General features: G+C 42.2%; 1 protein-coding gene across 4 annotated transcripts in view; it reads left to right on the top strand.

Moving 5' to 3' along the window:
- C4H14orf39 (chromosome 4 C14orf39 homolog) overlaps positions 1-12,859 on the top strand; it is a 64,301-nt gene that overhangs the window by 38,496 nt on the left and 12,946 nt on the right. For all 4 annotated transcript variants that reach the window (XM_075926330.1, XM_075926328.1, XM_075926329.1 and 1 more), the window contains 5 exons: positions 3,213-3,298; positions 3,408-3,472; positions 7,568-7,638; positions 10,257-10,420; positions 12,120-12,255. In XM_075926330.1, the coding sequence (XP_075782445.1) occupies positions 3,213-3,298; positions 3,408-3,472; positions 7,568-7,638; positions 10,257-10,420; positions 12,120-12,255 (522 nt within the window). The remainder of the gene's footprint in view (positions 1-3,212; positions 3,299-3,407; positions 3,473-7,567; positions 7,639-10,256; positions 10,421-12,119; positions 12,256-12,859) is intronic.

The raw sequence follows: 12,859 nt of genomic DNA, 5'->3' as shown, positions 1-12,859 counted from the left end.
ATTCTGACCAGGAGGAGGGATGTGGAAGGTAGTGCAGTGGCTGGGAGGGAGTTGTGACCAGGGATAGGGATGCAGGAAGGGGTTGTGACCTGGGGCAGGAAGTTAGGATGTGGGAGATGGTGGGGTGCTAGGTGCAGGCTCTGTACATGAGGCACTTAGCTAGGTAGCTCCCACCTAGCAGCCCAGCAAGACACTCAGACGGGCTCCCTACCTGCCACAGTCACTTGCTGCTCAAAGTGGCCAGCATCTGGGGTCATGTGTGTCTTTGCATGCCATGCACCCCCTGTGGGAGGGGAGGCTTTGCTTGCTCGTTTCCAGCCAATGGGAGCTACAAAGATTGTGCTGGAGGCAGGAGCATATGTTTTCACTGTTATTTTAACCTGAATTAGGTATATTCTGGGTAGCTAACACAATTTAAGAAAGATATTCACATGTTCATGCACAACGATCCTAACGTTTTCAAGATTTTTAAGCGAGTCTATAATTTAAATATCAGATCTACCTACTTCCTATCATGTCATCCCTTTAAAGACAATGCAAAGTATTATTCCAATAATACTGTTGATTTCCAGATTTCACATATGCCTTTACAGAAGAGTGAAAATAGCAAATGTTCAGTTATGATTGCTTTTGTTTTATGTCACTGGCAGCAAAGGTTTACACTGAATTAGACTGATTACAAAATCAGTACAGATATTTTAATGCTCTATAAGTTTTCTCTTAATCAGTTTTCTGTATTTAATGAGTTAAGTTCCGTTCCCATTTCTCCAAACATTAAGGTAATTGGTAGAATAACTGTAACAATGTAGTTAAACTAGCTCTTCCCAGGGTACAGTTTATTTACAAATACATACAATACTAATTAAGACCCCGTTTGTGCAGAGGCTGAACATTAAGCATGTGAATAGTTCTATTGCAGGGATTTCAAACTCACGGCCCATAGGCCAGCTACAGATCAGCGCATATTCACAATCCAGCCCGAAGACCCAGAAGCCCAAGGGGGAAAGGCGTGTCAGTACATGCCCCTTCCCACCACCCCGACCCACTCCCCTCCATTGCATCCTGTCCCCCAAGGGACGTGGCCTTGGGGATTACCAGATGGGTCTGGTGTGGGGCAGCAGCAGCAGTTGGGCCCCCCTCACTCCTTGCAGCATTTGCCACAGGGAAGTGGAGTGAGTGCGTGCACTGAGTGCACTCGTCTTCCTCTTGGCTACCAATGCCGTGAGGACTGTGGAGGGGCCCAACCACTGCTACTGCCCCACACCAGGCTGTCCCTGTGATCCCCAGGCCATGTCCCTTGAAGGCCAGGGTGCAATGGGGAAAAGAGGACAGGGCAGGAAGGGGTGGGGCTTGGTGGATGGGTACCGGCATGCCTCCTCTCCTCCCCTGGGCCGCCAGGTCTACTGGGCCATATTATGAATATGCTTTGGTCTGTATATGGTCTGCGGGCTTTGATTTTGAGATCTCTGTTTTATTGACAAAGTTGAGCAAATGTAAATGGTTTTGCACAATTGGAGTCTAAGAGGTCTTAGCTTAATTTAACACAGCATAATGGAACAAAGGAGACTAAGCAGAGAAAAAGTCCAGTTATAACCAAGTATATTGGTACTTAACACGGGATGTACTTTGAACTCACTGTTCACTTAGGGCATGTCTATACTTAACAGAAGATCGATGCTCTAGAGGTCAATCTTCTGGCATTTGATTTAGCAAGTCTAGTACAGACCTATAAATCGAACACTGAGGGTAGCCCTCAACAGCATCCAGTACTTCTCCTTTTGTGAGGAGTAAGGGAAGCCAATGGGAGCGTTTGCTCCTGTTAGTCTCCCACAGTGTGGATGCCATCAAAGCTCAGCTTACGGTAAGCCGATTCCAGCTACACATTTTATGTTGCTGAAGTTGCATATCTTAAGATGGTCTTCTTGGTCTAGTATAGACAAAGTCTTATAGTATAGTACATCTGTTTTTAAAAGGTCTCATAACTCAAAGGTGACTAGCTGTGTGGTGAACAACAAGGCTATCTAACTCACAGGTAGATTAGCGATATTTTGGTCCCACTGGATTTAGTTCCCACTAAAGAACCTAGTTCCAGAACTAAGAGCTACTTTCTGAAAGATTTTAATGATCAAAATATGTAAAAGGAATACACCAGTTGCATGATAATGTTGCACAGGGAAAAAGATGTAGAGAAACAGGAAACACACAAACTTAGCAATATTCTGCCATCTGTTACACATGTACAACCCCACTGATTTAAAAAGTATTGCCCAGGAGTACCTGATCTTAGAATTTGGCCCATTAACTGTATCTTCTAAAATCCAAAGCAGGTGAGATAAGATGATGAGTGTTCTCTCTTTGGTACTCAATTCATTTTGGTATATGCTTTGCAAATAAAAATAACCTTTATGAATCTTATAAAGTAAAGTGTTTCTGCTACATAAGCATTTCATTGGGTTCTTAGTGCCATATAGTGCCATTAAAAAACAGGACTATGTAGCACTTTAAAGACTAACAAGATGGTTTAATAGGTGATGAGCTTTTGTGGGCCAGACCCACTTCCTCAGATCAAATAGTGGAAGAAAATTGTCATAACCATATATACCAAAGCATACAATTAAGAAAATGAACACATATGAAAAGGACAAATCAAATTTCAGACCAGAAGGAGGATGCACGGGAGGTAAATGTCTGTGAGCTAATGATATTAGAGGTGATAATTGGGGAAGCTTAGGGTGCTCACTATACATCACTTTAGGAGTGAGCACACATCAGCCTTTAGAGATGGAGGCAGGCAATGGCCCCACTCTCTCCATGGTTGTGAAGCAATAACGACCAAGAATGATCTAGGTTTGCTAATAAACAAATCAAATGTGGGCATGCAACATGATGCTGCACAAAGTTGCCAACAACGTTTTAAGAGGTAAATTATAGTATTACTTGAGGGATCAGGAAATATTCTCTTCTATGCAACATGGGTGAAATCATATTGGCAAAAGAACATCATTTGGGAATCCATACTACAGAAAACATGCTTATCTGGAGGTAATCCAGAGAGAAGCAGAAAAACAGCAAGGTTAGGATCTTATCACTTATGAATAGAGGTGAAGAGGACTGAAATTTCATAGAGTAAGGAAAAGTTAAAATGTCATTGCTGAAGTTACAATTTGTAAATTTCTTTTACTTCTTCCTTTTAAACGTTTCTTGTGTTTTAGATATTTAATGAGAGTGCAGGGACTAACAATCCCAAAATTGCTGAAGTTCCATCCCTAGCAAGCTTGCAAAACCAAACACAGTTCAGGTAACTTTTTTAGTAAACCATTTTTCATTGCTGAAATTATAGATGAAGATGGATTGCATGGAAATAATCCACTTTCAGAGAAACATCAGCATTATTTTTGTTTCCTTAGATTGCTAGTTCCTCAGAAGCAAACAGCTTGCAAGCAATGGTATGAAAAAGAAGATGCAGTAATAGGTAATGGGTTATTTGAGATTTTTGGATGGAAGGTGCTACCAAAATGCAAGCTTCTCTATATCTGAATAAAACATATGACATAGGAAAAAGATAAGGGGCCAAATTTTCATCATATCATAAATTGGACCTTCATTTTTGCACTTGCAATTTGATTACAGGCAGTCCCCGGGTTACGTACAAGATAGGGACTGTAGGTTTGTTCTTAAGTTGAATCTGTATGTAAGTCGGAACTGGCGTCCAGATTCAGCCGCTGCTGAAGCTGACCGCCAGTTCTGACTTACATACAGAATCAACTTAAGAACCCCAGGCGTCCCCAAGTCAGCTGCTGCTGAAACTGATCAGCAGCTGATTCCAGGAAGCCCGGGGCAGAGCAACCCTGCCTCGGGCTTCCTGTAGTCAGCGCTGGTCAGTTTCAGCAGAAGCTGACTTGGGGACGCCTGGGGCAGAGCAACTGGGGTGCTGCTGGGTTGCTCCAGTAGCGCCGCTCCTCGGTGCTACTGGACCAACCCAGCAGCACCCCATCTGCTCTGCCCCAGGCGTCCTGATTCAGCCGCTGCTGAAACTGACCAGCAGCGGCTGAATCAGGACCTGGGGCAGAGCAGCTGGGGTGCTGCCGGGTTGGTCCAGTAGTGCCCAGAGCGGCGCTGCAGGACCAATCGGCAGCGCCCCAGCTGCTCTGCCCCAGGGTCCAAAACAAAAGCCTGGTCTGCTGGGGGTAGGGGCACACTAGCTGCGCCCCCCCTCAGCAGACCAGGGACACGGGGAGCAGAGCCGCAGCGGCAGCGGGGTGCTGCGCCTCTGAGGCTTTGCTCTGGCAAAGTCTCAGAGGCACGGGACCCCGCCGTGGCTGCAGCTTCAGTCCAGGTGCCTGAAAGCCTCAGAAGCGCGGGAACCCGCCCGGTGACCCTGGTCTGCTGGAGACGGTCTCCAGCAGACCAGGGGCACTGGAGCAGCTTACGAACGGGGCTTTCTCGCCCCGGAGCTCGCAGGTAGCAATCCGCCACCTCGACCTCCGGGGCGAGAAAGCCCCGTTCGTAAGTGCGGATTCGACATAAGTTGGAGCCGCGTAAGTCGGGGACTGCCTGTACTTAGGCAATTTAGGTTTGTAGATACAATGATTAACTGAGTCATCCATGTGACCTAATATTGTAGGCACCAATTGGATGTATAAAAATTAAAACCAATGTCAAGCGATTTAGGAGCCAAGAATGGGTCAAAGGAAGCTTTGATAAATAACTTATAAAAAGAAGAGAAACAAATACTAAATAGGAGGCTAGACATAGGAGGACAAAAAATAATTGGGAAAATATAAAGTTACTGTAGTTTTCTTGGTAAATTGTAAGAGTATGTTTACACAGCAGTGTTATTTTGGAATAATTGATGTTATTCTGAAATAACATAGTCTGCATCTACACTGCCAGCCTTTATTTCAAAATAATGTTGAGCTGGAGGACTTCTTACTCCAATTCCTGTAACCCGCATTTTACAAAGAGTAAGCGAAGTTGAAGGAAGAGTGTTCTTCCTTCAACTTCCTGTTGTGTAGACAGCGCCAAATCTGAATTAAGCCATTTCACCTTCAGCTACGCAATTGACATACCTCAAGTTACATAGCTTAATTCAAATTTAGCCCTGCTGTGTAGACGAACCCGAACAGAATAAAAATTTATGTGCAGAATAGGTGCAAAATTAGAACAGAAATAAGAGAAGCATGGGAAGAGAACCAACTATTTTAAAATCACAAGTTTGTGAGTCTGGGTTTCATTTCGATTTCTATGGTATTGTCAGGTTAAATCCTCTTCAAAAACTATAGTGCATTCTGTATATGTGAAGATCCTACCTAGTCCTCCCAGTACTGAAATGTGGGATCAGGACCCACAATATGTGGGACATTGCAAATAGGTTCTGAAATTTAGGACAAAAAGTCTGATACCATTTCTTATTTCCCTCTAATTCGTATCTTTCCCATCTTTTTTCCCCCTATACCTAGAGATTCCTCAGTCATTCCTTGTATATATGTGCTGTTCATACTGCTTCCACATCCTGTTCTTGTGTCTGCTACTAACACTCTTAGGGCAAGCCTACACTATGTTCCAATGTTGACCTAAGGTACACAGTTCCAGCTACATGAATACCATAGCTAGAGTCAGTGTACCGTAGGCTGAATTGCTGCAGGGTCTCCACTGTGGAGGTTCAACAGGAGAAACACTCTTGTTGACTTCCCTTATGCTTCTTGTTCCAGCAGAGTACCACAGTCAATGAGAAAGTGAAGAAAGTGATTGGTGGAGCTTTGCTAGGCCCACTATAACATAAATATAATATAAGGAGATATACCATCTCTTAAAACTGGAAGGGACCTTGAGAGGTCATCAAGTCCAGTCCCCTGCCCTCACAGCAGGACCAAGTACCATCTCTGACAGATTTGCCCCAGATCCCTAAATGGCTCCCTCAAGGATTGAACTCAGAACCTGGATTTAGCAGGCTAAATTAGGGGTGGGGAACATCAGGCCCAGACTTGCCTGGATCTGGCCCTGAGACTTTTTTTCTCACTTGGGTGCAGTCCTTGGCTAATTTTTCTGTGGGTCAGTGGCCCTTAAGCCAAAAAAGGTTCCCTGCCCCTATGCTAAATGGACCCCTGGGGATCAATTGCTGCAGCGCTGATCTCCTGGTAAGGATCAACATGACCTTAGAGAGCAGTAACATCAGTCAGAAGGAGCAGAGCAGACCAGGCTTGATGATAGCATCTTGACAATGCTCCTATGATATTGGAATAAGTGACAGAATGATTGGAAACTGCTTGGAAAATAGTCACAAAGTGGGATTCAAGTGCTGTTATGGAATTTGAATTGGTTTGACCATCCTTATTAAATGGTTTGAAGAATCAGTAGAAAGAATCTACACATTGAGCAGCTTCAGTGCAAATATTACCCAAACTAATATAAATGGCAAAGTCTCTATAACTTGCAATTTTTGGCTACGTTTGCACTGCAGACCTTTCAGAGAAACAGCTGTAGTACTGCAGCTGAGCCATTGTAATATTTCCTGTGTAGTTGCTCTAGGGGCGGATGAGAATTTTGCGGGGCCCAGGGCGTGGGCCTATTGAAGCGTGGGACCCGGGGTAGCACAATTCTGTGCATGCGCCACGACCACAGCCGACAGGTAGTAGCGCGTGCGCGGGGCCTATTGAAGCGCAGGGCTCAGGGCAGTCACCCCGCTTGCCCTGCCCTATATCCGCCGCTGAGTTGCTCTATGCTGATGGGAGAGAGCTCTCCTTTTTGTATGATTAAATCACTGCTAATGAGTGGCAGTAGCCAAGTTAATGAGAGAGCATCTCCTGCCAACTTAGTACTGTCCAAACCAGTCCTTTTGTCAGTGAAACTTATGTCAGGCAGAGATGCTTTTTATTCACATCCTTGACTGACAAACATTTTACTGACAAAAGTGCTTTGTGTAGACATAGCCTTTAAATCACAATTGAGAACTTCAGTAACACAGCCTGGCTATTTCTAGACTGCATCCCTCTGCCGACAGAGGGATGCAAATCAAACACTTCGAAAGTGCAAATGAGCCCGGGATTTAAATATCCTGAGCTTCATTTGCATACTCACGTTCAGGCGCTGTGCCGATCAAGCGCTCTTTCGAAAGTGAAAGTAAAGTCTAGCCGCGGTTCTGTCAACAGTGGGGTGCTTTTTCGAAAGATCCTGTACTCCATGGAATTGAGGTTGCAGGGCAGGAGAAACAGAAGCGGAGGAGCTGGGGACTATCTGCCCCTGCTTGCCATGCTGCCGGAAGTTGGGCTGGCTTCTCCCAGCAAGGCAGTCCTGACCCCATTCCCTGACAGGAGCTGGGGGGCCTGCCTGAAAGGTTTGATTGGCCAGATGTGGCCTGTGGGCCATAGTTTGCCTCTGGTATAGAAGATCATGGTGTTTCCTTCTGGCCTTATAGTCTGTAAGTCTCTGAATAGCAATGTAAATATAGGAAACTTTTTCAAGTAGCCTTTTCCCACATCAGCTTTCTGATTTAACTACAAGAACTATCTTTTAAAAGTAAAAGCTATTTTTTATTTCTAATACAAATAATGCCATCTTTTTTATATAGGAAACAAAGATGTTGAATGTCCAGATATGGGAGCAGCAAGTCAATCGAAGGATTCTGCATATATATCTCAAGTAAGTTAAGGGGTTTTTTTCCGTTGTTTTATTTAGAGTAATGAGATTACTTTGACTCAAATGACTCTACTGTCAGGAATAAGGAAAGCAGGATTTGATCCTTGGTTCTTACACCCTTCTGCACAATACTTTATCTGCATACTGAAGACTTCTTTAAATTTAAAATATGTTTCTCCAATATCTAAGTCACCCCTAATGATAGCTTAAATGAACTGCATATATTCCAAGATGTTATTTTTTTTATTAATATACTAATGATACTTATAAAAAGTAGAGCTTTCTGTCAGGGAAAGAAAGTTTTTGAATAGTAGTCAGGTAGCTATGACATACCATGCATTCTTTTGGCGTGATCAACTTGGTCATGAATCTAGGATCTCAATAAAATTACTTCCATAGTTTTAACAGAAAGGAGAAAATGTTGTTACTATGAAATATGAGTGTCCCTGAGATTCTGTTCTCTGGCTGATTGGTCAAAGGAGTTGTTGCTGTGGCAAGGAAGTTTAGTGTCTTCTTTTGTTTTGCATTGTTAAAGATTAGTCCTCCTGGAAGCATTTTTTTAATTTGAAACCCATATCAGCTGGCAGTGAAAATTGTGCATTTGATTTCTGTAAGAGCTCTGAAATTTTCTGTTATCAAATCTTTCTTCAGGAGGCATATGATCTTTATGGACTTTTGTTACACAATGAATTCCACATGGCTGAATAAAAAACTGTTTTTTAAAGATAGGAGAGGGGTTTTTAAAGCAAAATGTTGGGGTCAGCATTAACTTGTGAAATGTTCATGGAGTCTGATATTAATTAAAGTCACTAAATAATTCCCATTTTGATTTATTAGTAGTATTTGTATTAGGGTAGAGATGTGCTACATTCAGATTGCTATTGAACTCATAGTTTGGGAATTAATTGTGTACAGAGGCTGGTTCAAATAAGGTGGTAGAATGAGATAGAAATTATATTTCTATTCAGCAATTGATTTCCTTGTGCAATACTGGAAATTTACATTGTGCAAGGACATATGATGATACTTTCACCTATGCTTCCTTGTCCCTTTTAATGCATTAAGGTCTATAATTTCTACATTAATTTTCATTTATTGAGGTTCATAGATTTCGAGGACAAAAGGGAGGGACCAAGTCTGACATCCAACATAATTCAGACCATAGAACTCCCCCAAAATAATTATTTTTGACTAGACCCAACATTATGTTTTTTAAATCTAGTCTTGATTTAAAATTTGCCAGAGATGTAGACTCTATCATGACTTTTAGTAAATAGATCCAATGCTTGATTACCCTCACTGTTAAAAGTTTATACCTTATTTTCAGTCTGAGTTTGACTAGCTTTAACTTTCATGCATTGGATCTATGTTTTAAGTTCTTTTAAAAGCTCTTATTTTGAGTACCACTTGTGGACAAGGATCTCCTTTACAAAAATATCACCTGTGTCCTGGTGGAGATTTCCTGCTCAGAGTTCAAGCGTCCATTCTTATCTAACCTTTTCTTTGGAAAAAGAGAGTCTGCCAGTGAACTGAAGTATGTTCTTATTGTGATGTCCCCTAATTCCACTAGAGAATACTGAAAGGTTATCTCTTTCTACTGATACTAAAAGCATTAGATGTAAATAGTTCTACTGTGAGAAACGTAGTAATGTTAGCGATAGGAAAAGTCGAGGTTGTTCTTCCGTTCTAAAGACCTATTTCAGTCAATGTATACGTTTCCCAAATTTCTTTTTGTACAGAAATTTTATCTATATTGTGTCAGTCTCAGATGTGATTTTTTTTTTGTAAATCACATAGTTTAATATGCAAAGGTAACTATAGTATGCAAATGTACTGGTGTTGGTCCCAGGATATTAGAGATCCAAGGTAAGGTAACATCTTTTATTGAACCACCATCTGCTGTCGAGAGTGACAAGCTTTCGAGTTCTAAGTAAAATGGCAAACTTGTTTCTCTCATCAATAGAAGGTGGTACAATAAAAAATAAAATAGAGGTTGAACCTCTAAAATATCCAGCAGGACCATGGATACTGCTGGACCAGAGAGCTCTGGATGACCAGGTTCAGAAGTGTAGTCTGGGCTGGGTTGGCCAGTGGGGAGCACAGCTCCAGTGGGGCCAGCACGGTGGGGAGTGCAGCTCCAGCCGGGGCTAGCACAGTGGGGAGCAGAGCCCAGCTGTGGCTGGAAACAGTGGGGCCAGTGGCCAGGAGCATAGACCCAGCTGGGCTGGCACAGTGGGGAACGCAGCCCCAGCTAGGGAAGCAGGCATTGGGGCTAGTGGCTGGGTGGGCAGCCTGGGATGATGCAGTGGAGGGGCTCAACCCTGGTTGAAGATGGCATGGTGTGGGGCTGGAGGCTGGAGGCCTGGGAGCAGAGCCTATAGCTCAGTGGGGAGTCTTGACCTCTGCTCCGGCAAACTAAGTTGTTTGGGACCACTCAGGTGACACCTGTGTTATTTTTAGAAGTTTATATTAGTCTTCCCTTATTTTTATGAAGGTTACACTGTTAACCCAAAGACAAAATATAGTTACTATATTTATTGGTAAAAGGAATATTGAGATTTTTTTAAAAATTGTAAATATCATAAGCATGCTTTTTATTATGTGACATTTCTTTTTAACAGAATGTACACACAGAATGTTTTATTAAGTCCAGTGAGGATAATCCTAAAGCAGCAGAAGAAAGTACCGAACATTTTCCAGAAACCCCTGAGATGCCTTTATTTATAAGAACACCAGAATCTAGTGGGAAGAAAGCCCACTTCTTTAAAACACCTCCATTTGAATTGTAGGATTTTAATTTTATTGAACTTTTATGAGCCATGTTGTGCTGATGTACATTTTATAAACATGATTAACTTTGTTATGCAAAAACACACCTTTTTTCTTGCAAGACATTGCTGAACAATGTTCAGGCTTTATTTAAATTATTATAGCGAATGGAATTTTGTTTTAGAGGGACATTCATTCTGAAGCAGACTTGAAAGAATACATTTATCCATTCAGCAGTGATATGAGTACTTATTCTTTGTTTTTCGTTTGGTATAATTTGAAGCATTGATGCCTCAATAAGGGCATTCTCCCCCAAAATCTAGCTTCCTATTCTACTTGTTACTGAAATTAAATCATAATCCTGCATTTATGATCTCACACTCTATTTCAATGGAAATGATTTGGAAGACACAAATCTGATAGTATTTCTTGACTACAGCATCTTCAGGAGAAAAAGATCTTCCTGTTTATGTAACCCAAAATTACACTGGCTTCTTTTGCTGCCAAATTAGATTATAAATTCATGTCTAACTAGCTCTCCATCACAGTAAATCTTTTTCACCATTACTGCTGTCCAAGTAGTTCTCTTATTGAGAATTTGCATATATGATGTTGTATTTTCCTGGTTGATTATTTTGTTGTTTTTGTTTATTACCTCTGATTTCTGATGAGGTTCAGCAAGGACAAGTGTAGAGTCCTGCTCTTGGGATGGAAGAATCCCAAGCATTGTTACAGGCTGGGGACCGAATGGCTAAGTAGCAGTTCTGCAGAAAAGGACCTGGGGATTACAGTGGACAAGAAGCTGGATATGAGTCAACAGTGTGCCCTTGTAGCCAAGAAGGCTAATGGCATCTTATGTTGCATTAAGAGGAGCATTGCCAGCAGATCCAGATAATGATTATTCCCCTTTATTCGGCTCTGGTGAGGCCACATCTCGAGTATTGTGTTCAGTTCTGGGCCCCCAACTACAGGAAGGATGTGGATGCATTGGAGAAGGTCCAGCGGAGGGCGACCAAAATGATTAGGGGGCTGGAGCATGTGACATATGAGGAGAGGCTGAGGGATTTGGGTTTGTTTAGTCTGCAGAAGAGAAGAGTGAGGGGGGATTTGATAGCAGTCTTCAACTTCCTGAAGGGAGGTTCCAAAGGGGACAAGGAGCAATGGTCTCAAGTTACAGTGGGAGAGGTCTAGGTTGGATATTAGGAAAAACTAGAGAGGTGGTGAAGTACTGGAATGGGTTACCTAAGGAAGTGGTGGAATCTCCATCCCTAGAGGTTTTTAAGTCTCGGCTTGACAAAATCCTGGCTGGGTTGATTTAGTTGGGATTAGTCCTGCTTTGGGCAGGGGGCTGGACTTGATGACCTTCTGAGGTCTCTTCCAGCTCTATGATTCTATGATTTCTTGTCACACATCAACAGGTTTGAACATTTCCCCTGGTATGAAAGTCCTTCTGTTAAGAGATATTTTCATAATACATTATTGATTTTGGTGTTACAGCATCTATAGTAGAACAAGAAACCAGGTTATGATTGCACCTATATGTAAAACAGTAGTAACTCTGTTAAAATCAATGAAGTTACATCAGTGTAAAACCATTGTGGGATCGCAGTCAAAACCAGTTTACCTAAGTGTATTCTATTCAGTCATAGGGAGGACTTTTTACATAACTCTCAATAGAAAATTCTTTCTTAATTTCTTCCTTTCTTTCGTTGCAGGAGCCATAATTTAGGTAGTGAAGGACAGACACCAAAATCACCTGCTTTTTCTTTTCTTATGGCCTGTACCCAAAAGTCACCTGGCTTTAATTTATTTGACTCTTCTGTGTTTGGAGCAGAAAATTCATCAGACCAGGTAACATTAAATCTTAAGGATATGATCAGTTTATTTTCATAAAGTGAAATATTCTCAGAAAACTTAGTTGATTGTGCAGAACATTCCCTGCATCCTTTGTGTTCACTTACGTTGTCACTAGTTTACTAGCTGGTTTACTTTTATAAAATATATCCTTTGGCAGTGCTTTTCTACTCTTAATCCCAGTAAGAGAATTTTGGATCAGGTTTTTTTTCCCGTCTCTGGGACTAGCCCATGTGCATTTAATCCTATGGAAGGCAACAGGGCTCAAATTCTCAAAGATATTTAGCTGCCTAAATCTAATGGGAATGAGTCATCTAAATACTTTTGAGGATCTGGGCCAAGGAGCCTTCTGACACCTCTGGTTCCTGAACAAGGGAAAGATGTTCCTCTGTTCTTCCCTTCCTCTACCCTTCACTGTTGTGTTCCCCTTCCTAGGGCATAGCTTCAGTGCCAGCCTCTGCTAATGTTTGGAGATTCTTCTGTGACTGATTGCTCATGTTGATTCCAAGCAAGTGTGTATGCACCACATGCATAGTCATCAGAAGGTTTTTCCCCTATGGGTACCTGTCAGGTTGGCTGTGGAGCCCCCTGTAGAGACACT

The sequence above is a fragment of the Pelodiscus sinensis genome, chromosome 4, assembly GCF_049634645.1.
Source record: "Pelodiscus sinensis isolate JC-2024 chromosome 4, ASM4963464v1, whole genome shotgun sequence".
NCBI classification, from domain to species: domain Eukaryota; kingdom Metazoa; phylum Chordata; order Testudines; family Trionychidae; genus Pelodiscus; species Pelodiscus sinensis.
Note: the sequence above shows the minus strand (reverse complement) of the source record. Positions and strands in the feature narration are given on the sequence as shown.